This window comes from Canis lupus, chromosome 4, assembly GCF_003254725.2.
Source record: "Canis lupus dingo isolate Sandy chromosome 4, ASM325472v2, whole genome shotgun sequence".
NCBI classification, from domain to species: domain Eukaryota; kingdom Metazoa; phylum Chordata; class Mammalia; order Carnivora; family Canidae; genus Canis; species Canis lupus.
This window is the reverse complement of record NC_064246.1, coordinates 73,476,449-73,503,059: the sequence shown is the minus strand read 5'-3', so window position 1 is coordinate 73,503,059 and position 26,611 is coordinate 73,476,449. Positions and strand designations below refer to the sequence as shown.

General features: G+C 38.5%; 1 protein-coding gene and 1 long non-coding RNA gene across 2 annotated transcripts in view; both read left to right on the top strand.

Moving 5' to 3' along the window:
- LOC112652754 (uncharacterized) overlaps positions 1-26,611 on the top strand; it is a 139,185-nt gene that overhangs the window by 51,883 nt on the left and 60,691 nt on the right. The window contains exon 5 of the mRNA XM_035714863.2: positions 24,557-24,661. Coding sequence (XP_035570756.1) covers positions 24,557-24,661 — 105 coding nt within the window. The remainder of the gene's footprint in view (positions 1-24,556; positions 24,662-26,611) is intronic.
- Positions 9,117-19,587, top strand: LOC112652753 (uncharacterized). The gene is made up of 3 exons (XR_003131682.3): positions 9,117-9,291; positions 11,064-11,163; positions 18,360-19,587. It is a non-coding gene; the product is annotated as an uncharacterized LOC112652753 (long non-coding RNA).

Here is a 26,611-nt window from a genome sequence, read left to right as displayed (position 1 = left end):
ATGTTTTGTAGAGCATTTTTCCATCTGTATTCATGAGTGAGGCTGGCCTTGTGATTTTCTTCATTGTACTTCTCTTGATTAAATTTGATAACAAGATGAGGTTGGCCTCTGAACATGATTTTGAGTGTTTTCTTCCTCTCTCTTTTTTTCTTGTCACGAGGAAGAACTTGTATGAGCTTGGAATTATCTGTCTTCTGAATGATAGGATTCTCTAGTAAAGCTATGTGGGTCTAGTAATTTTGTGTGATTGGGAGATTTTATCTACTGATTTAATTGCTTTAAAGGATATAGAAATGTATCTTTTCAAATAACTTTTAATAAGTTGTATGTTTTCACAGAATTTACCCTTTTCACTCAATGTTTTCAAATATATTGACAAAAAGTCATTCACTTTTTGTGTTTAGAATTTTATGTCATGTTTTAGTAAATGTCTGTATTCCTAATAATGCTTTTTTCCTTGAGCCCAATTTTGTCAAATAATTTAGTTAGGAATTACCTGGTCATTTTTTCCATCTTTTGACTTTAATATTTCTGCTTTAAAATGATGGGTATATCTCTTATGAATAGCATGTAACTGGATTTCTAAAACCATGAAATTTAATATATAAACAAAAACATGAGTATATTGCTCAATGTATTTTTATAAACCAGACTCAGTTTGTAACCAATACCCAGGTGAAGAAAGAAAACCTTACTGCTCCGCCAGATGCCCCATCTATATCCTTTCTAGTCTTGTCTTCCCCTTCCTCTCACCAGGGGCAACCACTATTCTTATCTCTAACCTCATGGACTAGTTTCTCGACTGTTTTTGTGCTTTATGTAAATGCATTATACTGTCTTTTGTGTCTACCTTCTTTTACTCAAGATGTTTGAGAGGTTCATCCATCTTGTTGTATATAATTGTAGGTCATTCATTCTTATCATTGTATAGGATTCCATTGCATAAAATACACCGCCATTTATGTCTCCATTCTACTGTAGAATTAGTGTTTAAGAAGTTTCTTTGGGCTCTTACTAATATGTTGCTCAGGAAACTTTAGTCCATGACTTTCTGTGAAGTAGCATTTCCATTGGGTATATACCAAGGCTTTAATTCATGTTATTTATTCTAAATATTGATATATTTGTATTAATTCTTTCCGTTGTATTATGTGCCTCTTATTTGTACCATTTTGATCCATTTCTTTTTTTCTTTCTTGCTTTTTCAATTATTTGAGGGTTTTTTTTTTCCCATTTTCTCCCCTCTGCTTTTCGGGAAATTATATATTCTATACCCATTCTTCTTGTGGCCACTGGCTATCTTAACATATACACTTAATATAGTAAATTTTATCTCTGCTCTTCTCTTGAATAATAAAAGGACCAATTTTGTTCATATCCCCATTTAGTTTATAAGCTCTTCCTGTCCAGTATTTTCATTTTGGCCTATTGGTCATCTATCATACACTGGGAATTTTTATTGTTTGTATTATGTCAATATTTGCTTGGTATTATCTACATATTTACCAATATATTTATATATTGTTTCTTTTATTGCATCATAGATCTTCCATCTAGCATAGTTTCTTTGTACTTAAAATTCATTCCTTAAAATGTCCTTTTAAGAAGTCTTTTTGGGAGTGAACTCCCTAGGTTTACGATTGTTTAAAACTGCTTTATTTTCCCCTCAGTTTTGAAAGTTTGCTGGTGTCTGGTTCTCATTCGACTAAGCATCTGCCTTCGGCTTGGGTCATGATCCTGGGGTCCTGGGAAGGATCCCCTTGTTGGGACCCTGTTCAGCGGGGAGTCTGTTTCTCCCTCTCCTTCTGCCCCTCCCCCTCTGCTCATGTTGTTTTTCTCTCAAATGGATTAAACAGCAGGTGAGACAGAACTGAGGAGATAACTGATAAATCTGAATATAAATAAATAATCCAAGATGCCATTCAGCAGCATCTGAAGGCGAGGTTAAAAGGCATACAAGTAGCATGAGAAAATGAAGATAGATTCAATCAGAGTTTCAGAAAGAGATAATAGAATCTTCAAAAAGCAATAGCCAAGGAAATAATTACAGAATGTTCAAGAATTATTAAAATACACCAATCTTAAGAACCTGGAAGCCACTTGGTTTTCAAGCAGGATAAATACACATAAATCTAGTCTAAGATGCATCATAGTGAAGTCGCACAATACCAGAGGAAAAGAGATCTTAAAAGTAGCCAGAGATAATTAACAGCTCACTCTCAACAAGCAGCAATGTCAGCTTGCTCTTAGCAGCAATACTAAAAGCCAGAAGGGCATAAAAACATTTATGTATTCTTTTTTTTTAAGGTTTTACTTATTTATTTAACTTTTGAGTTATATATTTAATTTCTAGTTCTTTTCAACTCATTTTGAGTCTTACTGTTTATAGTTTCTTGTCTCTTGTTTATATTTTCACATTATTATTTTGTTTCTTTAAATATAATGATGTAATTTTGCATTTTATTTTTATTTATTTAGTTTTTTGTTTTGTGTTTTATATTACACATTTATGAAGTTTTGGAGGGCTGTTTAATTTAGATGTTAATCATTGTGTTTTTTTGTGTGTGTGCATGTTTTACGAATTTTGACTGTGGGCTCTTCATGTTCTTTGGATTTTTTTTCTGTGGTACTTCTTTGAGTCCTGGTATAAATTGAGTTCCTCACAATGTTATTTGTATTTGCTCCTTTAAGTCATTTGGCAGTTGTATTTCATCAGCCAGGTTAGGCTAGATTAGGTGAAATAGCAAAATTGCCCTAAATCTCAGTTTCTTGACATACCCTAGGTTGATTTTTTGTTTATTAGAAGTCTGTTGTAAATTGAGGGAACTATTGAGGGTTTGTTATCTCCATCCAAGTGAGTTTCCAATACCTTGCAGATGTTTTATCTGGAACACACATCCATGTTGGTAAACACTGTTGGGGAACACAGAGTTAGACCATTTTTTATCAGGTCTGCTTTTCTTCTGTCCAGAAGTAATTTGTGTCTCATCTACTTATAGTCCATTAGTCAGAACTAGTCATGTGATCCTGCCCACTTGCAAGGAAGCTGAGGAAGCCCTTGGGGTTTCAGTGAGCACCGTTGACTCTGCCACAACTAAATCCTGCAACACTTGATTTAAATTCTCCACTTGAAACTTTTACATCAAAAAAGGTAAATCCCAAACAAAATCTGTGTGACCGTCCTCTTGGAAAAACGAATTCTTACAGGTGATTTTTCCTTCATTTTGTATCCAGATTGAGATAAGGGTTTTCTCATGTTGTCCTCTTTGGCGTGTAAACATCTATTACTTGTTTAATCTAACACTCAGAAAGCACTACCCTTTGAAGTTCCAGGTTTATGTGGAGCTCTTTTATTAGATTCCCTAGAGACACCCTATCTCTTGCATCATGTACCATGTGCAGCAACCAAGTCCAACGGAAGCCCCAAATCTTTATGGTGTGGAAGCTAACCTCAGGGAAAAGTTGATTTTCCCTTTTCCATTTACCTGCTAAGAGTCCTGCTTACAATTTTTTTGTGAGATCAGCATGTTGCTTATGTTTTTGACAGCTCAGCAATGCATTTAAAATGATGCTTTAAATTTTTCCTCAAAAAAAAATTAAATAAATAAAATTTTCCTCAGCATTTTAATGGTTTCCTTCAAAAGCATCATTCAGGGTATCTAATCTGCCATATTATCGGAAGCAGGAGTCCAGGAGTGATAGAATTTTAAATTATTTAGTATATTCTTAGTCATATATTATTTAATTTTGTACCTATAATATCTCTCTAGTTAAAGCCAGGAGGAATTAGATATATTTAATTTGAAATAAAACTTAATGAGTAACATAAAAGTGACTGAATATCTGCAACTGCACTTCAAGATGACTTTTATTTTTTTTTTTTTTTTTTTTTTTTTTTTTTTTAAATTTTTATTTATTTATGATAGGCACACAGTGAGAGAGAGAGAGGCAGAGACACAGGCAGAGGGAGAAGCAGGCTCCACGCACCGGGAGCCCGACGTGGGATTCGATCCCGGGTCTCCAGGATCGCGCCCTGGGCCAAAGGCAGGCGCCAAACCGCTGCGCCACCCAGGGATCCCTCAAGATGACTTTTAATAGTTCTATAAGTTATATTCGTTTTTGCCAATTAGTGTAAGGCTATAAAATCATCTTTAATATTTCAAAAATAAACATTAGAGAAAATATAAGTAAATTTGATTTGAATTTTCATATAGTAATAGAAAATAATTTCTGTATCTTTAATGGTTATTTACAAAAAACGGTGATTGAAAATCCTTTTTTCTGATCTTGTTGTTTAAAATGAAACAGATGTCTAAGAATAGGGCAGTTGATTTTTTTGTAAACCAAGATGAAATAATTAGAGATTATAACATTTTTTGTGAATTTCAGTTAAATAAAACAACCAAACTTACGCTACATTTTCATACTTATCAAAAGCAAATACGATTTCGTTTAAAATAAATTTGTCAGCAAATTGTGCATTTCTCTTACCTGATTTAAATCTAATTAAATCATATTCATCTCTAATTACCTGTGAAAAGCCATGTTTAATGTTTGGGTATATTCAATTTATGAATCTTCATTTTTATTTTTAATCATTTTTTTGAGTATAGTTGACACACTATGTTACATTAGTTTCAGTGTACAACAGTGATTTGACATCTCTGTGTTATGCTATGCTCACAATCTAGAATATTTTAATTTAATCACACTTAATAAACTTCATTGCAAAAAGGGACAAATGATTAAAACACTTCCTTATATGGTTCACAGATTATGGATAACAATGAAAATGGTCTGAGAACTAAAACAGAATAGAAAGGCCGCTATACTTGAGTCCCGGATTGCATCAGTGAGGTGAAATTGTGAAGCAGGGAAGGTGAATGCCTTTTAGTCAGGAGCAGCAGGGGGACAAGGAGAGCTGCTGAGTAATCCCAAAGGTGGGAAATGAAATTGTCTTCACACTCACAGGGACAAGGAGATAACTCAGTTGTTAGACCTGCATTGACTGCACTGTATCTTGATCTAGTCTCTTTCCAAAGACTTTATTTTCCATGGTGGGATGGGGGAGTGGAAAATGGGAGGGTGGAGAAAGAAGTGGAGTCCAGCATCTGCATGCCTATCCTCCTTATTTCTGCTCTTTACAAATAGATTCCCATCGCTTTATTTTTCTTCCAGCTTTATTGAGATATAATTGACATACAACAATTTTATAAGTTTAAAGCATCAATGTGTTGATTTGATATTTATTGCAATATGATTATTGCTATGCATTAGCTACTCATCATGTCACATAATTACTCTTTCTTTTTTTTTTAATTAGAGCATTTAAGATTTACTCTATCAGCAACTCTCAAGTATGACACAGTATTGTTAACTATAATCACAAATGCTGTGTATTATGAAAATCCCAGAGCTGATTCTTTCAGCTGGAAATTTGTTCTCTTTGACCAACGTTTCTGCCAGCCCCTGATAGCCACCATTCTACTGCCTGTTTCTACAAGTCCACGTGTAAGTGGGATCATAGAATATTTGTCTTTCTCTGTTTGACTCATTTCATTTAGCATAATACACTCAAGGTCCATCCATATTAGACCTCCACTTCTATAACTCAAATGTGTCTTGCTCTTTTTTTGGGGGGTGGTGGTAAATCTAAGATAAGCTTAGCAAAGACTGAAGGAATCAAATCTATGCAGAAAGTTTAAAGGAGGCCAGATAAAAGAAAAACCCTGAGTGAACAGGCTCATTTGTAGCACGATTGTTTACTTACTGCATTGTTTAGCTGAAAGGAAAGACTTTTCTTCAGGAGTATCAGGCACTTGACATAGAAATCAGCACCCATTTAGACATGGGTGACAGAGTTCTCTTCTTGAACCAAAAGGATATTTAGATGAGACCCAAAGGGAAAAGAAAGGCCTATTAAATTTTCCACTCCATAATGCAGTAGCAATCACCCCCAGCTTTCTGTAAATAATACATATTTATTAAAACTTGTCAACTCTATCATGTACATACAGTCTGGTAAAGCTGCATATCTAAACTTCCTTACTTGTTTCCAAATTTTCTACCCAATGTTTGCTAATCTGAACCTGAGCCATGGTTCATTGGAGGACCCCAGCAGATTTTGTAAAGGTCTTGTTTGTGTTTTTAGGATAGAGTGGTCAAGGAAAAGAGAATTGTCTTCTGTAAAAATGAATTACTATTTAAATTTTTTGTATACTTCCCCTGTCATATCACATAGAAAGGACACATCCTTTGTGCTTACAGGAGGTCCTGCTGTAGAATAGACTGTAATGAATATTTAGTTAGGTCAGTGAGAAGATTCTGTATAAAAAATGCCCCTTACTGTTATTCCAATGTTGCTAAATTAAATAGATTTTTCAACTTTTAATGGCTAAAACTGTTGAATAACAATTGCAGGAGATCAAGAATTTGTCCAAAAACGATATCTTTGTGAGAGATAGTGCACAGAATCCCTTTGCTATGGCTGAGTGTTTACATTAACCCAAAATATTTGGACTTATTGAACCAGAAAGGGAAGGACGTGGCTGAGTCCAATTGGCTCTCTGCTACTTTGGTGATGAGATGGGACTCAGGTGTCAGGTGTCTGCAGTCTGATGCTTTTCTCACCTGTGAAAACAAAAGTTCCTTCAAGGTATTAGAAATCCAGGGTCTACACCAGTGTTGTTCAATAGAAATATAATGTGAGCTACATATGTAATTTATAGTTTCTGGAATTCCCATATAAAATATAGTAAAAAGAAACGGGAGAAATTAAATTTAATAATATATTTCATTTAATCTAAAATATCCAAAACACCATTTCAACATGTAATCAGTATAAGAATATTAATGAGATATTTTACAATCTATTTTTGCTCTGTCTTCAAAATCCATTGTTCATTTTACATGTACAGCATATCTCAACTCTGATTAGCCACATTTCAAGTGTTTACTTGTTGTAGCTGATGGCTACCATATTGGATGGTGCAATCTAAACCCTGAGTCTACTTTCTCTTCCACTGGTTCCAGAGGGATCCCTATGGTCTAGGTTTCTTTCAACCAATGAGGGCTCCAATTCACTGCAAGGATTATAACCTGCCTTTCTGATATAAGCAATGAGTTTTCTGCTCAGATGAAGGCTAGGTGCTTTTAAGACTAGAGAACCATGAAGGGCATCTGGGTGGCTCAGTGGTTGAGCATCTGCTTCTGGCTCAGGTTGTGATCCTGTGGTCCTGGGATCAAGTCCTGCATTGGGCTCCCTAAGGGGAGCCTGCTTCTCCCTCTGGCTATGTCTCTGCCTCTCTCTCTGTATCTCTGATGAATAAATAAATAAAATCTAAAAAAAAAAAAAAAAAAAAAAGAAAGACTAGAGAACCACAAGATGCAACTAAGCCAGTAAGCTCAGACCACTTCAGTATAAGAGGTAACAGAAGCCCATAGCCACTGGGCAGAGCCATTCACACATTTCACTTTGCAGCTCTGGTCTTTGAAGCTTTTGGAATTCCTCTGCCCAGCCTCCTGACTACACATCCAGGCCACTGTGCTAGGTTTCCCACATGTCTGACCACATGTGTATACTCTCTTTGGGGCTTTCTGCTTTGTGTGACTCTATCAGATTTGACTTCCCTTATCTTACTTAATTCCCGATGTTTGGGAGGCTCTTATCCTACTGTCTTACAATACAAATTTACCTCTTGCTTTTTCTTGACTTCTCGGGTCAGATTCCTGGCACCCTGAGATAATCTCTGACAAATCCCCATAGTACCTACATTGGTGCAGACCACCCAGGTTTTCTAGTCAGCTTGGCAGAACAGAGGAAATAAGTGTAGATAGACAATCCTGTTTATTAGATTTAGCAGCCTGAATAGCAGCCAGTATAGCACAGGCTCAACAAGATAGAAGTTCCTTTCTTTCCTCTGTAACATCCAGAATCGGGTGGTTCAGGGCAGGTACAGTGAGTGGCTGTGCTCCATGAGGAGCGCCAGAAACTCTTCTGTTGCTCTGTTATCTCTAGGATGTTGACTTTGCCCCCTGGTCTAATGTGGGATTATTTTTGCCAGGATTATTTTCAAGAGCAGTGCGATATAGGGAGAAGAAACAGAACTGGCTTATTCTTCAAGGACATAGCTTGGAAATTGCTTTCAGAATTTCTTCTCACATTCCTGTGGCCAGATTTTAGTAATGTGGCTGTAATGTTTCCTATGTAAGCTACTCAGGAAAGTGGGATAAGTGGTCTTTATTCTAGGTGGTCTCCTATCCAACTAGAAATGGAAAGTTCTGTTTCTCTGAGGAAGGAGGGAAGAATGAGTGTTCAGGATCAAGGAGTGGCCTCTGTCTCACACAGGAGATGTAGTCTGTCATAGGTTAGCTCCTGTAATGACATGTATAGCACTTTTCAATAATTATAGAGCAGTGCTCTTCTCAAATAGATGAGGAAATTCATGAAGAGATGCCAAATGTGACAAAGGCAGTGGTTCCTTATGATCCCTGGAATTTGAATGGGTGGGATAGAAAAGGATTAAAATGGGGACCAAATAGACTCTAATGTGACATAAGAATCTCATTGACCAGGGAGTGACACGGTAGTGGATTAGCAGAGTCCAGTCAACCAATTGTTCTTGCTCCTTTGGCCTTCCTGAGTTAAATCCTCTTTCATGGAATCATCTAGCTATTTATTCTATTCCAGTCAGTGGAATTTATATATCATTGTCACCACTGTAAACTTAGGGAGAAGGGAAGGAAGTGGCAAAGTGCTGACAGCAAAGAGAGAAGGGAAGAAGTTGGTGGATGTGAACAGTTGAGAAAAAAATATGTGAAAACTTTTCATCTTAAGAAAAAGAAAAGCTGGGATCCCTGGGTGGCGCAGCGGTTTAGCGCCTGCCTTTGGCCCAGGGCGTGATCCTGGAGACCCAGGATTGAATCCCACATCGGGCTCCTGGTGCATGGAGCCTGCTTCTCCCTCTGCCTATGTCTCTGCCTCTCTCTCTCTCTGTGTGTGACTATCATAAAAAAAAAAAAAAAGCTGATAAATATAAATTAAAAAAAAAAAAAGAAAGAAAAAGAAAAGCTGCAACAGACTCTGGGGCTAATACTTTGTGGGGGGAGTACTCCAGTAGAACATTCCGGAATAAAGTTCTCATATTGTGTTACTGTCTGTTGCCCAGGAGCATCGCTTGTTGCTCCATCTCCAACATCTCAGGGTGAACTGTCACACGAAGGGGCACATGAATAATGAACCACGAATGCACTCCTTGCCCTCTCACCCTGGGTTCTGGGTACCTCACCGCTGTAAGTAGAGCTTGTTTTCCTAATGGAAGGAAAGCCTGTCTTCCCAAATGGGAGTTAACCCCAGGGAAAAGTGACATCTCAGGGTTTGGAGCAGAGTGGGTCCTGAGGGCCCCCCTCACCAGAGTGCACCGTCCCCCTCTGCCCTCAGATCTGCCTGTGGGTCCCTCCTCCCCTCCTACAGCAGCTGTGGTTGCCATAGCACTGCTGGACTCTTTCCACTTCCGGTTAGATTGATTCCACAGCAGTGCCAGAGAGAACAGCCTACCTTGCCAAGGCTGAGACCCGTTAAGAGCAGCTCTTTTCCTTTTCTAGATGTAATGAGTTGGAATGATGCCCACGGGGCTCTTCCCGGGGTGGGTTTTTTTTCCCCCCTCTAAATGGCATTTAGTGGACTTGGGTGTCTCTGATATGTTGCTCTGCCATCTGCTGATTGTCTTGGCTCACACCAGTTTGGCCTTCTGATAATGAAAGAAGCCAAAAATAGCAGTTGTGAAGCATGGGCTTTTTGATGATTACTTGTACACTGCAGCAGATTGCAGCTTGAACGGAGCCCAGCATAAAGTGACTGTCTTCTTTGTATTATTCAACCACCCACTCAGAAAGCAAAAACTACTTGGCACAGTCGTTCTCTGTCCCTGGTGTGTGATCCAACTGTGGAAATCAGAAAGGCTCAATGTCTGTCTGACTGTGAAGTACGTTTCCGACATGGGTCTCCCCCAAATATTTGGACGCTTTCTTCATTTCATCCATCAACCTCTGGAAAACATCTTTAATATCCACGCCCTCCCCCGCCTCACCATGCCTGCTATTTACACACCAATTAGTGAGATGAAGTCAGCTCTCTGCCTGGCTCCATACCATTTAGATATCTCTAATGAATGCATGAGCTCATTTGGAATATTCTTTGGTTTAGGCTGCGTATTATCCCATCTGAATATTATGGCTCTGTTTAGCACAATTCTATACAAACAGAGACTGAAATGTTCAAGGCATGGCCCCTGGAACAGGCTCTCTCGCATACGTGGCTTGTCAGGTGAGGTCAGGGGCATATCCTCCAGATTGGCAAATTCAGATATCCACAGAGTGAGTGGTAGGATGTTTAGATGAGCTACTCATCTTTCCAGGGGACATAAGTCATCAAGTTTGGCCCATTCTTAAAGAGCAAGTTGCCCTGGGAATGTCAGAGCTAAAATATCACTTAATAATAAATCCCAATGACTCAGATGGATGACATTATTTATTGTCAGGTAAAAAAAGATGTTACTTAACCACCACATTTCTCTCCGTTAAATCCCTAGATCATCCAAAGTTGACATGGAGCTTACTTGTCAATTATAGAAGTATTTTATGTTACCAGCAATGTTAGGAAATGTCCCTCTGTATAAGGACACTATTACTTAATAAGGCATAAATCAATGTAGAGGTTTTGTTAAACCCAAGGAGCTGTACATCCAACCCAACTTTTTTTTCATTATATTTTGCTTTTTTCAGATAGTTCCTGGGTTTATAGCTCTCTGCTTTTTCGCATTTGTGTCTCTACTCACATGAGAATAGCACAGAGAGATGCAGCCTTGGGCTTCCTATAGGAGAACTGGACTCTCTACCCTCAGTGCAGTGTGGCCTCTCATGGGGCCTTCCCTGGTCTCAGAGGTAGAAAGCATGGTGGGATGTAAGTGGGACCATAAAACCCAGTGACCAGCCTTTATACTTGGTGTGTGACCTACAGGAAATCACTTCATCTCTCTGAGCCTCACTTTTCTTTTGCATTTAAGGTTTACAACAAGTCCAGGAAACAACAAACAAAGCAGGAGAGTAAGGGCAGAAACACAAGTCAAGGTGGCAAAAAAGTCACATTTATGAACTTCAATTAAGGTAGGAAGGAACAGGTAGAAAAAATAATCCAGGCAGAAAAAGATTACATCTGGTAAGATGATGTGTCAGAATTTGGGAAATGAAAGCAAATAGGTGTTGGAATCTAGACTAGGGTTCTCAGCTAGAAATGAAACCAAGCCAAAGAATATGGGAATCAGTGGCATGCTGTAGGCAAGGGTCTGGCCATGGGTAGGAGACACCAGCAGCCTCAATGAAGCTGACCAGGCTATTTTAAGAAACAGGCTCCTTTATTTGCTTGAAGGAATCTTGGCAAGCCTACAGGCTTGATCCTAGGGAAGATAGGAAAAGATCAGAGATAATGAGACGGGAGACAATTCCTGACACTATGGAAGAAAAAATCCCTTCCCGATGTTGCTCTCTCCTTAGAAACTAAAGTCACTCCTAAAGTAGGGTGTTCCTCATGAATAAAGCAATAATAAAATAATGTGTTTGAAAATAAATATATCCCGCCACGTAATGATTTCATAAAGTTTAGAATTTGTCATTTTTAAAAAAGATTTTATTTCCATAAAGATGTGAATTTCTGTGACTTCAGAGTTTTAAAAAACAGCATATTATCATCTGGGGACTTGCTTTGTCTACCATTTGGATTGTTCTTAGTAGGCAAATAAGACAATTATGTAAATATTTAGTTACCCAGAACTATAGAGTACAGAACAAGTAGGTTGGGTTTGGTAAACATTTATATGTACTACTGTTTAAAGGGGTGGAGGTGATCTTTTTTTTTTTTTTAATTTTTTTAAACTTTTATTTATTTATGATAGGCACACAGTGAGAGAGAGAGAGACAGAGACAGAGACACAGGCAGAGGGAGAAGCAGGCTCCATGCACCGGGAGCCCGATGTGGGATTCGATCCCGGGTCTCCAGGACCGCGCCCTGGGCCAAAGGCAGGCGCCAAACTGCTGCGCCACCCAGGGATCCCTTTTTTAAATTCTTTTTAAACTTTTATTTATTTAGGAGGTGATCTTTTTGAAAACAAGAAATCCGGGACGCCTGGGTGGCTCAGTGTTCGAGTGTCTGCCATTTGACTCAGGTCATGATCCTGGGTTTCCCAGGATCGAGTCCTACATCAGGCTCCCTGGGAGGAGTCTGCTTCTCTCTCTGCCTATGTCTCTGCCTCTCAATCTGTGTTTCTCATGAATAAATAAAATCTTTAAACAACAACAACAACAACAACAAAAAGAAAACAAGAAATCCTTTTGTAAGGGGAATGGTACTCCACTAAGATCTAATTTGTAAATTTGTACACTCATCTATCTGGTGAAGTATTACTTAACAGTGTTTTCACTCAGAACGTTTAGTCCTATGGGCACCATTTAAAATATTAAACTGTGCAAAAGATTGAAGACTATTGATATATGGAGGCACATATAACAGATCTTTTCAGTAAATGTCTTACCTTTGGGAACACTCAAAAATTGAATGTTTGATTTCAACCTTTCTGTTGGCTTAGTAATATTCCATTGCATGTGTATATACCACATCTTCTTTATCATTTATATCATCATGGATGGAACTGGAGTGAGTATTATGATGAGTGAAGTAAGTCAATCAGAGAAAGACAATTATTATATGTTTTCACCAGTATGAGGAATATAAGAAACAGCACAGAGGATCATAGGGGAAGGGAGGGGAAATGGAATGGGAGGAAATCAGAGAGGGAGACAAACCGCGAGAGACTCTTAACTCTAGGAAACAAATTGAAGGTTGCTGGAGGGAAGGGATGTCAGGGGGTGGAGTAACCTGGGTGATGGGCATTAAGGAGGGCACATGATCTGATGAGCACTGGGTGTTATATGCAACTGATGATTTACTGAACTTCACATCTGAAACAAACAATGTAGTTATGTTGGCTAATTGCATGTAAATAAAAAAAAATTGAGTTTGCTTTGAACTGAAGGCTTTCAAGGTTGCTCTCTGGAGTTGCCCAGGGATGAAAAAAGTGCCCCAGGATTTTCTATTGTTTGAGAAAGAGAAACATTTGGACTGAAAAAACAGAGGTTTGTTTTTTTTGTTTTTTGTTTTTGTTTTTTTTCACGATGTAGGACTCACAAATGTTTTCAGCATCTATTTCATAACTAGTAAAATGAGGGAAGCAAGAATATAATTTTAGGGGGGAGGTGATTTGGATAAGAGCCAGTTTCAGGGAGGTCAAAGATTGAACGATTCAGCACTAGCCAGATCTCTGTATCTCTCAAGCCCTCTGCAGAACCTATGAGAGCTTGTTATAAATCACACATAGAAAAACATCATTCAAAAGGCATGGGAAAGGCACAGAGCTGAGAACCAATCAACTGAGATTTGCCCAGTTTATATGGATGTTGGGACACATTTTCCACAGCTTATGAATTCATTTTTTTAAATTTTATTTATTTATGATAGTCACAGAGAGAGAGAGAGAGAGAGAGAGAGAGAGAGGCAGAGACACAGGCAGAGGGAGAAGCAGGCTCCATGCAGGGAACCCGACATGGGATTTGATCCTGGTTCTCCAGGATCGTGCCCTGGGCCAAAGGCAGGCGCTAAACCGCTGCGCCACCCAGGGATCCCCAGCTTATGAATTCAAAATTAGATATTGCTAGATAGCATCTTATTCCACTTAGCTTTCTTGTGACCTTTTCAGCTTTAAAATGCTTCTAGTTGGAAAGAACAAATGGGCTAATTCATAAGACTCCCTTGGTGCTGTCCAATTCGGAAGCCGAATTTAAATTAATTAAAATGAAATAAAATTAGAAATTCTCTTCTTCCATCACACTAGCCACTTTTCAAATACCCAAAAGTTATATTTTGGTTAGTGGCTACTATACCAGACAGTGCAGATGTGGAACATTTCTGTCATTGAAGAGGAGTCCATTGGATAGTGCTATGATTCTAGTTGTATAGCCACATCTAAGGACATTTGGAGCAGAAGTCTCATCGTTAAAAATGGATCTTGGGTGAGATCTTCATCTTTAATATAGCATCTTTGAAGATTGAGTCCGTGGGGCTCATCAGGCTTGGATTAGTGAAACTGTAAAGGCAGTTAACTATCTGAGGAATAATCTACCAAAAGTCTGAACCAGATGACCTATGCTTATAAATTAGATGCAAAATGAATAAAGAAGTTCCAGGTGGCTCAGTGGTTTAGCACCACCTTTGGCCCAGGGCATGATCCTGGAGACCCGGGATCAAGTCCCACATCAGGATCCCTGCATGAAGGGATCCCTTCTCCCCTTGCCTGTATCTGCCTCTCTCTCTCTCTCTCTCTCTCTCTCTCTCTGTCTCTCATGAATAAATAAATAAAATCTTAAAAAAAAAAGTTCTAGTGAAAATTTGCAAAAAGTATGGAGCATAGAATTAAGGCCAAAAAACAACCCAGATTTTAAATACTTGAAGCTCTGTAGGATAAATCCAATGATGGCCATTGTCTTGAACTTGAGAACTTAGAGGTGGTGGAAGGGTGTAAGCAGAGTCCTTCCTTCTTTATTTGGGCCACGGTGGGTGCTGGCACTGCACATGGAGGCCATTAATCCATATTGGACATGCCTCTTTTTGTCTTAGATGCTGGTAGGTCAGCTCAGATTTGTGGCCTTCCTTTCTCCATCATTGACTACTTAATTTGGCAAGAAAACAATTATGAATAAAGAATTGCATAACTTATTCTGGTTCCTGGCATTTTTAATTAACAAAAACAGAAACATGAGAATACATTGGATTTTTTCTTATCTTCTTTTTAGTGCTACAACCATCTATTTTCATTAGAAGTCACAAGGAAGCTTAGCAATGTTATTTATGTATATCTCATTTTCTTTTTAGTAAGTGGCCTAGCATCACAGAAAGATTCCATTGAATGACTCTTCAAGTTATTGACCTCTGGTTAAGAGCTGCTTGGACTGTAGAGATGGGGTAAATTTGATTTGGTTGTGGAGAGGATTTCAAGCTGAAACAGAGCGCAGAGAATTAAAAACTAGAGGCCCAGGGCCATGCTTCTCAACCGAGGATATCTGAAGTCTTAAGTCAATAGGAATCAGGCATTGCCAGCATGTTGGGAAAGTATCATAAGATTCAGGAATGGATTTTCAACCACAAAATCTTTCCTGAAAGTCAGTTTTTTTTAACTGCAATGATAATTTGCTAGGAAGACATGGTGGTCAATTAGTTGTACTCAAACTATTTGTCTTTTAGATAAGAAGAAAACTGACACTGAAAAATGCTTCAGAAACTGTTTTTGTTGTTGTTGTTGTTTTTTAAAGTGCTAACAATCTGTGGAGGAGAAGGAGGTAGAGGTTTTTCTCTTTTAAATAAGTAAAACGTTAAGAGGAATTTCTTGAGATGATTTTTAGTGAATGATACATTTAAAGTGACTTCCATTGTCTTATTTTTACCTCAATCCCAATTTAGCATCTTGATTAGATTTGTTTCAACAAAATCAGTGCATTTCAGTCATATATTTGTATGTCTGTGTGAGACTCAAGCCTCAAAGAAAAGCCTTATTGGACAATCTCTATAGCAAAGGAGACTGAAGTCTTTTTCAGTGTAAAGCCTTGGAATAAGATCTTTTACTTGAATTGGTTAAAGAAATTCCTGAACTTGTACTTTTAGAAGACATAAGAAGTTACTTTAGACTATATAGGTTTAGAGAAATAAATGATAAACCATCAACCTTAAATCAGTAAGATGAGGAAAGAGAGTACATTAGTTTATCTATTACTTCGTATCTATTACTATGAGTCAGGCATTAGGGAGAAGCTCAGCAGGTTGGTTCTAGTTCAGGGCCAGTCATGCAATTGTGATGGAGATGTTGGCCAAGATTGCAGTCATACAAGGCTTGACTGGGTAAGAGGATCTGCTTCCAAGTTCATTACTGAGGTTGTTGACAGGACTCAGTTCCTCACTGGCTATTGGCCTCAATTGCTCTTCACACAGGGGCCTCTTTGTAAGGAAGTTTGAATGTTCTCACAAAATGGTAGCTAGCATCTCCCAGAGCAAGCAATCCAAGAGAAGGAGTGTGAGGCAGAAGTCTTTTATGACCCATTTTGAGAAGTAACATCATCGCTGCTGCTGTGTCCTCTTGGTCACATAGACGAACCCTGATAAGACATGGAAGAGACATATGCAAGGGTGTGACTACCAGTACATGAGGATCACTGGGGCTATGCTGAAGGCTGGCTACCATAGACGGAGTGATCTAGAGCAATGATCTAGTGATCTAGCGATCTAGATCAGCAAACTTGATTTTAGTAGATGTGGGTGGTCCAAAATATTTGGCTATAGGACTTTGATTTAAGAGTCAATGTTTCATTTTGTTTCCATATTCCCAGTGAACATATTCATACTTTGAAAATTTGCCTGTGCCTAAACCAGTGGATTTGCAAATATTATCATTCTGCTCTCCAACCTCATAGGAATGATGTTGTAAGAAAGGGTCATACCAGTGTGTGTTGGTCTTATACAGAAAGGAGGTATTTTATAATTTTCCTTTTAAAATCTACATGTAAAGAAAGTTCAAGTACCCCTGCTGAGGTGGCATGTACTGGCTATCCACAATATCCTATCTAGAAGCTTGGGGTTTTGCCTCTTTTTGAATGACTACAGGTTCCTTGAGGCTTGGTGACGGTAGAGTAGCCTCAGAGGTTGAGAGGATTGACTTATTGTCTAGCCCTTAGATTTCTTTCTGAAAATTCACAAAATATGGAAAGGGCAGTGAACTACACAAAACCAGAAGCTATGGCCTTGTCCAAGTGAAGAGGTTTACGTCAATTGATTTATGTGTCTGGAATTATTCTCATAATTTCCAAGGCTGGAAAATTAGATGGATGTAACTTCCAAACAATCAGTTGTATATAAGAAACCAAACAAGAATAAACAAAGGTACAGGTAGGCCTCAAAGATGAACTTGAGGTAGTTTACCTTGTATTTTTATTTCTCACTCATTCATAAGAACACACTTCCTGATCTTCTACATTATTGCACATAGTTTGGGATGCGTTTAGCAAGAGGCCCCGAGATCCACATGTACTCATCATCAGGGACTCTTTCCATCTCAACATGGCTAATTTTTCAGGCAGAGGCTGGATGCAATCCACCAGTGATTATAGGCTATCAAACCAGATCTGAGTTGGAATCTCGTCCTCAGGGCACCCTCCTTTTTCTTAAGCTCACATCAGCCTTCCTGGGAATTTGCATGGGACCTTCTACTCTCTTTAGCTTTCATGTTCTTTCTGAGGAAACCACTCTATACGTGGCAGCTGCTCAATGGAAGGCTTTCATTGGGAGCATATTCAATATCCCAAATGTAATGCCTCTGTCAATTTGGAGCAGGGGGGTGAGGAAAGATGTCTTATCTTCAGTTGAGTAAGTGACAAACTGAGGCAAAAGGTTAGAAGAGACGGTCTACCTCACTAGCATGGTACCTCCAGGAGGACAGTGAGCCAAATCACTGAACTGCTTTTTAGAGGAGGACAGGTCAGCCATCAGTCACCACCTTGTCCCAAGAAGAGTGATTTTTACTTTCTTATTTACTACAGAATCTGCTTCAAGTCGAAACTTTTAAACCACAGCTCAAAACAATGACTACTTTAGGAAACTTACCAAGAACAAGACAAGCAGTAGCACAGCCTCACAGAAGGAACTGAGAATTGATCTGACAAGTCTCTCTAGGCCATTCTTGGAAAACCCCAGGCTGGTGCTGCTCATATCATCTTATATTCAGAATCTCTCTCTCTCTCTCTTTTGGGGGGTGGGGTGGGGGAGAGAGAGACAGGTGGGGAAGGAATAGGAGGAGAGAGAGAGAAAGAATCTCAAACAGGCTCCACACCCAGTGCAGACCCTGACATAGGGCTCGATCTCACTCCCCTGAGATCATGACCTGAGCCAAAATCAAGAGTCAGATGCTTCACTGACTGAGCCACCCAGTGCCCCTATATTCAGGATCTTAAGCTCCAAACCATTAGGGGGCAAATTTTTATTCTGGGAGCATTAATGTGCCAGAGATAATAGGAGTCAGGAAACTAGTAGACCAGAAAAACCCACCAAATACTTAAAAATAAGAGGAAAGCTTGTAGAATTGAAGAGAAGACATAGAGGTAATTAGGGACATTCCGGTTATATTTGTTACTACACGGTTTGGATATTTTCTATATGTCCTCCAGATGAACAAAACAAAATTTACTTTTTTTTTCCTTATTCCCAACCATAGGGAAAAACCTACCAGCTGATATTCCTCAAAGTTGCATTGAGAGAACATCTGTCTCAGCAAAGTGTTATTCTAGATGAGCACCTGACTATTTCTGAAAGTAACACACACTTGAGGAAAAGATCTCCCATTCTCTGTGTATCCTGCTAATTAAAGCTTTCTGCAATGACAAGATGATACTGTGGAATGACTTTTTAAATTGTTTTTTCAAGGAACTGCCAACGTTTAACTAGGCTTCAGCTAACAGACTTTAAGTTAAGACAAATGGCTCTGCCGTGGCTAATCGTTAGCATATGCTGATGTGGGAGCATCTGACTACAGCGGGAGTCTGTCCTCGTGAATTATGCTGTGGGTGGCTAGAATGACCCAGACGGCCCGTCTGTCCCTGCTTGCAAGCACCCAAACTACCTGTCTGGGTTGAGTAATCCCCTCATCACATTGCCCGAGCTTACCCCTTCTGAGTTCGAGCTAAACTGGTATGGAGTGAAGGCCTAGGATCTTATTATCAAATGATTCAGTGATAACAACTTTCATTTGTCCAAAGCAGACTTACCTCCATGATATCAGAAGGCCTTAGAAAACATACCACAGTAGAGCTGGAGTGAAGCCCAGAGAATGTTTGTACCAACTCACAGTTTGGTAGGAACGAATGAAGGAGCAGAGAGGAGGAATGACTTGCCCAAAGTCACTCGATTTTAGAACGGAGCAGGGGCTAATTTTGAGTCTTCTGCTTGTGTCCCCCTTTTGCCCTCTTTGCATGCTATAAATTGCATTAAATCTACAATTAACTCCACCTCTTTTAGGATAGGATGTCAGAAAGGCTTCAGGTGAGTAGGTGGGGATGAACCTTTCCTATGAGAGGACATGGGTGGCCTCCTAACCCCTGGCAGCACTGGCTGTGGGCGACCTGTCACCTGCCACTTCTCCAAGGAGGAGAGACAAACCAAACAGTGTAAATCTTTGGGAAAAGACAAAAGACATTCAGAGTAAAGTTGGATAAAAAGGGAATATCAAAATGAATGACTTTTTTAGCTTAAAAATGCATATATAAAGTAACTATAGACGATCACTTCAGATATTTATCATAATGGGAAGATGGGCTGATTGTCACTTATCCTAACAACTGATGAAGTAACAAACGTTAAGAGAAGTTCTCGCTGGGGGCTGGCTCAGTTAGAAGAACATGTGATTCTTGATCTCGGGGTCATGACTTTGAGCCCTGCACTTGATCTTGGGGTCATGAGTTTGAGCCCTGCATTGGGTGTAGTGATGACTAAATGAATAAATAAATAAATAAATAAATAAATAAATAAATAAATAAATAAATCCTTGTGAAAATTAAGTGTGTCTTTGGTAAACAAATAAGATTGGCATGAAAAGAAATTTGTGATTCAGGGTATACGTAGGAAAAACAGATTACAATGAGCTAAAGCACATGCTGATTATATTTAGTTGAATATTTATTACAGTTTATAGTAATTTTATTTTCACGAGTCCTGGTTTGCCAACCTATGTGTTATTGGAAATGGGGTAAGTGTTCTACATAGATTGCTTGAGGCCGATTAAAGATAGGACTTTCTGTGCAATCTGCCACAAAGACAGTTTCAATTGAAGACCAGAATAGATATGGCATGGGTTACAATTTCACAACATTTATTTTCAAAAGCAATGCAATTTCCTTTTCCAAACTGCGAAGCAAAATAAAACAAAATGGTGTTACTCTTGCTGAAACACTTTTGCCGCCTGCCTTTAACTCTTGATTGCTAGCAATATTTTAGGTTCTTAATTAATGTCCAGAAAAAAAATAGACCACCAAATCAAAGAATAAATGATTTTACTGGATATAAAAGCATTATAACCAACGGGACTGGGAAGTTTGTTAAATGTGCTTGGATAGAAGTTAAAAAAAAAAATTGTGAAAAATAAAACTCAAGAGGCTGGAAAGGTGAAAACATGTCACTCCATGTGCCATTACAAGCTTGGCTTTGGACCAGTCTTCCAGAGGGGAAACGCAATCGACGCCTACGTGCTTTCCTGCAACAAAACTCCAAGGCTACATCTACTGAGTACTCTGTAGTCATAATGATACCATTCGGTGATTTCTACCCTCCTGATTAATTTATAGAAGGTGAAAAATCCTGTTTGCAATATAACAGAGATGGGCATAGCAGCTAACTCCTTTGATTTGACTGTGGGCTTGTTAGAATATTTAAATAATTTCTACACCCTGGCCACAGAAACTTCATAAAATTTAATTTCAATTTCAGTTTTGAAAGAACTATGTTTAGAAATTATGATAGATTTTTACTCAAACCGATCATTAGTCAAATCTTTTCTGCCTCACTGAACAGAACTCGGTGTCAGTTTGCTAACCAAAATCTTTTCTTCAGGAAGATTATAATTATCTAGATGAAATTCCATGTCTGAGGGCTCAAGACAGACTGCTTAGTTAAATTTGGGCTTCACTTTTCTTTGTGACACAGATTGGTTAACCTCTCCATGTGTCTCTCTCTTCTCTGTTGACTGCGTGAGTGAATAATAAGAAAGATGATATTTGCAAAGCAATGACACAGTGCCTAGCATGGAGTAAGTGCCCCATAAATGTCACTTGAGATAGTGGTGATGTGGGGCCTTCAACCACCTGTCAGTAGTAGTTCCTTATGCCTCATTTATGAAAGTTCTCATTATGCAGTGTTGTGATTGCTTACCTGTTTCCCTTAACGGTCTGTAGGCTCTATGAGGGTAAGGACAGTTATTTTGTATTTCTTGATTGATCACCAATTGATCCCAGCACCTCCTCTGGCATGTGGTAGGTTCTAATAAATAATATTTAATACATGAATAATTGACTCATGGTAATTTAGGGAAGAAAACTTAACATATTGTAGGGACTCTGGGAAAGTCACCCGGTCTCTCTCAGACACATGTCCCTCTGTTGCAAATGGGGATAAGAGATTTGGGATCATTAGCATAAAAGTGCTTTGTGAAGTCTATGTTTTGTTTGTTTTTGGTTTTGTTTTTACAAAGGTAGGGGATGGTTAATAAGGGAAGTATGCCAAAGTGAAAATACTAATGATTTACTTCAAAAGAGGTTATATCTAGTAGTAACCAATCTCTGCTCAGTCCTCAAGCTTAGTACTGTTATGGCCCAATACATTGCCAATACGTATGGCCCAATATATTACTGTCCAAAGACTTGGAAACCTCAAGAAAATCTCTTTCCAAGCCTTAAAATCTCCCTAATTAGGGGATATCCAGATTCAGCTTAGTCTGAAAAACAACAGAATATATCTACAACATCCACTAATCAATGTCCAAGAACTCATGGCCTGTGAACAAACTACTTAAACTTCGTACATGATGGATGCTTGTCAGGCCTCTAGTCACATGGTGGTGGGTTCACCCAGCAGATATCATGTCATCCTTCTAACCATTCTCTCTCCTGGGAAGCTCCATGTTCATAGCAGGATAGCCAGAACTATATAGGTCCATTTTTTCCCATTTCCGATTCCCATCAGCAATGGGACTGAATCCATCTCCTTAGCTGCACTCCTCTCCAGTGATGTGTATCTTGGGAAAAAAAGTCACCGATTATTATAAAGTCGCTGACTCTTCTAAAATACTAACATCTTAAGGCCATGTTCTAAATTAAATATAAGATTAAAAAAGAAAATCTTAATCAGAAATAAAAGTTCCAGTTAAAACAAGAAGCATTAGCTCCTCAGACAACATAAATATTTCAACACTGTTCAGCTTGACAATTAATTTCATAGAGTTTGTTTTTTGCACAGTCTACAAGTAGAGCTGTAGAGGATGCACACTGTTAATAAATAGTACACCGTGGCGTCACATGAAACAGAAGATAGTTGTCAAATAAAATAAGCATTTCATAAAAACAAGAAAGTTAATTGATTTGATTTAACACTGGACAGTAACCCACCTAAATGTCCAATTGAAGCAATGATGCTGTATTGCTGCACTTATATAGTAGACTTAGATACCAAATATAGCACATTTAAGAAAAATAATTAAGATGGTAAATATATTGAAATACATAATATGAAATACATAAGTTATAACAATCAACTAAAATTTACTCTCACTTTATGATACTGTCTATAAACTCTGACGAGGGCACTTTGCTTCAAACAAGTGAAGGAAAATCTTACCTTTTGGTAAAAAAAAAAAAAAAAAAACAAACCCACCAAACATCATCCTTTAGAGACAAAATGAAAATACAAACCACAATCTCCTTACTGGATAAAGCATATAATTTTCTTCCTGAGGTGCGTGGATTTAAAACAGCTGACAAGCCTACTTAATTATGGACCCTTAGAGTCAAAATAGAAATGATGGATTTTCATTTTGATAGCAACCACATCGAGTGTTTATTTAGCAAGTGTGGCTAATTATTCCATATCTTACTTGAAAATTTTCCTCAGAATTGGATGCGTATTATTCAGGAAAAGCTGTGATCTCAGTACTCAGCATTTCAGGGTCTCTTTTTTTCCTCCCTATTTTATTTTATTATTTTTTAGATGAGACTATTCTCCAAATGTAAAAAGTGATTTCTCACCCACTGGTACAAAAACACTAATTCCATCTGCAGAGAAAGAGATGTATGAAAGTGTTGATGGAAAAACTTTTATATTTCAGGACAGAGGTCTGAAAGCAAAATGTCCTGGTCATCACCTCGGGGGGTCACTTTTCTGGCCAACATTTCTCTTTCCAATTCTTTAGTCTGTTATCGTGGAGCACTGAAACCACGGCAGGGGTTCTCCAAGGAGACCATTGTTTTAGTAGAGGTGAGGGGTGGATGCACCCACGCTGTCTGCTGGTCTACAGAATTGGCTTTCAGAGCACAGAATAAGGCAAAGTTGCCAGGCTTCTAAATTCAAAGCTAGAAAAATAACAACTTACTACTATGACAGCACTTGAATATTTGGGAAGCATCTTCATTTTGTTTATCTTGTTTGAGCATCGCAACAATAATTTAAGGCAGGTAAGAAAGATGTTCTTATTTCATTTTTAAAAAGTGTTTCTTTTTTTTTTTAATTTAAATTCAATTAGCCAACATATACTACTACATCATTAGTTTCAGATGTAGTGTTCAATAATTCATCAGTTGTGTATCACACCCAGTGCTCATCACATCATATGCCCTCGTATTTCATTTTTAGCTGATAAAGAAACCAAGTCAGAGAGATGTGGATTGCTTTGGTCAAATCAAACACCTGCAGCTCATGGGGGGCTGGAATCCAAGGCTTTGAACTCTCAGGGAAGGGTTCTCTGTGGCAAACACATTGCTACTGGTGTCTTCTTGGAGTGGACTGGAACCTAGAAGCTACCAGAAGGAAGAAGGCTCACAGGGCCTGTTTTAGGGTTGCCAAATAAAATACAGGATACTCAGTGAAATGTGAGTTCCGTATAAATAACCAATACATATTTTAAACATAAGTATGTCCTATAAAATATATGAAACATACTTCAGCTAAAAAATTACACATTGTTGATCTGCAATCCAAATTTAAATGGGAATCATATGTATATATAAAATATATATATATATATATTTTTTTTTCCACCTAAATCTGGCACCCTTCTCCTGTTGCCCCTTCTGTTTGCATAACTCAGGTTAGAAAGCAGGTAGTGCTAACAACTTTCACTATAACCTAGTGTTATGGTTTGAATTATGTCCCCTGAAGAGGACATATTGAAGTCCTAACTCCCCATTACCTCAGAATGTGACCTTGTTGGAGAAATAGTCATTACAAAGGTAATCAGGTTAAGAGGAGGACATTAAGGTGGGCCCTGATCCAGTATGATCCGGGATGACCTAATCCAGTATGGACATAAAGACAGATGTACACAGAGGAAAGACAGTGTGGAGACACGTGGGGAGAAGACAGCCACGTGACCGGAGTGACACAGATACACACCAAGAGACACCAGAACTATCAGCAAATACCAGAAGCTTCCTGAGGCAAGGAAGGATTCTCCCCTGGAGACTTTAGGGGAAGCATAGTCTTGCCAGCACCTTGATTTCAGATGTCTGGCCTCTCCAGAATTGTGAGATAATAAATTTCTTTTGTTTTAAGCCACCCGTGTTTGGGGGGTTCTTTATTACAGGAGCCCTAGGAAACTAATAGGCCCCACGTAAGGTGGCATACAATGTACATGCCTTATTTTCATATTCACAGAGGCTGGCAACTCTGAGGTGCTCCTTGAACATGCTGTGCATATATCTTGCATCCATCTTTTCACTTGGGAACCTCTTTGGATGCTGTGAAGGTCTATGCCATGTGGTAAGCCCTGCAGCCATGTTGAATCACTGTGATTTTATATTATTACCTTGCTTGTGGTCTCACTGGGGTTCTGGCTTGCCCCTATTTCTATACTAAAATGTGAATTCCTCTCCCATCTGGGGACATACCCCATGAGTCTCACCACACGTGCCAATGACAGACAGATTGATTTGGAGAGTATTACTAATGGGTTGGTTTGGGCCTCAGCCACAAATATAATCAAAATCTCCTCTCAAATTCTAATTATTTTCAAAATATGTGATATCTTGGATTGATGTAATCAGAACCACAAGAGGGCGTGAAATGTGACAGCAGAAAGTAGCACAGCTCAAGGTTCATCTGGCCTAAAAGATTCACATTGTGTGTATTTTCGTTCCTGTTCTGTTGTGAGCCAGTCAGTCCGAGCTCAAAAGACCTGAGCAAATTGCACTGTGTGGTGCCCCAGCAGCCAACTAATTGCTGTCTCCACTAGAATGGAAGGCTTCATGAAGGTACCTAGCTGGCCTGCTATACATATTCATTGAAGGAAGGCAGGAAGGAAGGAAGAAAAGAAGGGAGGGAGGGAGAGAGGGAGGGAGGAAGGAAAGGAAGACTAGCTCTATGACTCTGATCAATACTCAGTTGTCTTGTCTGTAAAATTGGGACAAACATATGGTCTCATAGGGATGTTATGAGAATTAAATGAGAGAGATTCTAAAGTTAAGACCTTTGTTTGTTTTAATTCTTAGAAGAGCTTCTGGAGTTAAGCACAAAAAACCATCCTCATTTTATAAAAGGGAAGCCAATGTGCAGAAAGGCTAATGAATTTGCCAAAGACTGCAGAACTGGCAAATGTTAGATCCAATATTTGAATCAAGGATGCTAGATTCTAAAACCCTTAAACTGGTTTACCAAACTGCTAACAAACTGGGCAGATGAACTCAACACAGAAAATCTCAAGGATGTCCAGGTCTGGATTCTGTTTCTTCTATCCTGGTCTCTGTCTAGTCTAAGTTTTGTCTTGATCTACAACTTCTGGGGAGTGGAAAAAAAAATAAGAGTGATATAAAAATCTGGGATCGGTATGTTAAGGAAGAAGAAAGGAAAGAGAAAATAATGAGCTTTATTTAACTAAACCATTCCTGTTGCCTAATATTTAAATATACATTTGGAAATTTTGCAAAATCTGCTACGGTGGAGTCAATTAGGGAGGAGACTTAGGTAAAGGGGAAGATGGACTGAGCAGTTTTGGAAGATGTGGTGTGATGACTGAATGCCCATTCTCATAGACGCTATGAATGGAGTGGGCTCAGCAACAGGAGGCCACCAGAACTCATATTTGTGAGACAGAGAGTAAGAAATCAAAGTGACTTCTTCTCCCTACTTCTAACTATTGAAAACATATTGAACAATAAAAGCCATTCCGTGCTCTGAATTAGAAAGGTGATGAGGTTGATGTAGTTCAATGTCACTCATACACACATACATCCTTTTCTTATGTTCTTAAATATGTCATTGACATGGAGAAAAGGAGATTAAAAAGAGAAAGAGAAGCAACAGGAGATGTAGGCAAAGAGCACTGGTAAATTGGATCATGTGCTCAAGATAGATCTTTCCAGCTCTTAAAAATTTTGTTCCTTTTTAAATTTTTTTTCATTTCTGAAATGGTTCAATCTCCTTGAAAAAAATTTACATAACACGTGGCTTAGTGAGGAATAAACAGAGAAGATCTAGAAAGCACTTTGCAGGTCATTAACTGCTATATAAATAGTAAACACATAATAATGTTAATAGCTTTAAGGACAGGCATAACTCAAAGGTATTGTGGGTTCCATTCCAGACCACCACAATAAAAGTAAATATCCCAGTAACGTGAGGCAAATGAAATGTTTGGCTTTCCAGTGTCCATAAAAGTTACATACACACCATACTGTAGCCTATTAAGCGTGCAACAGCATTCTTTATGATTAA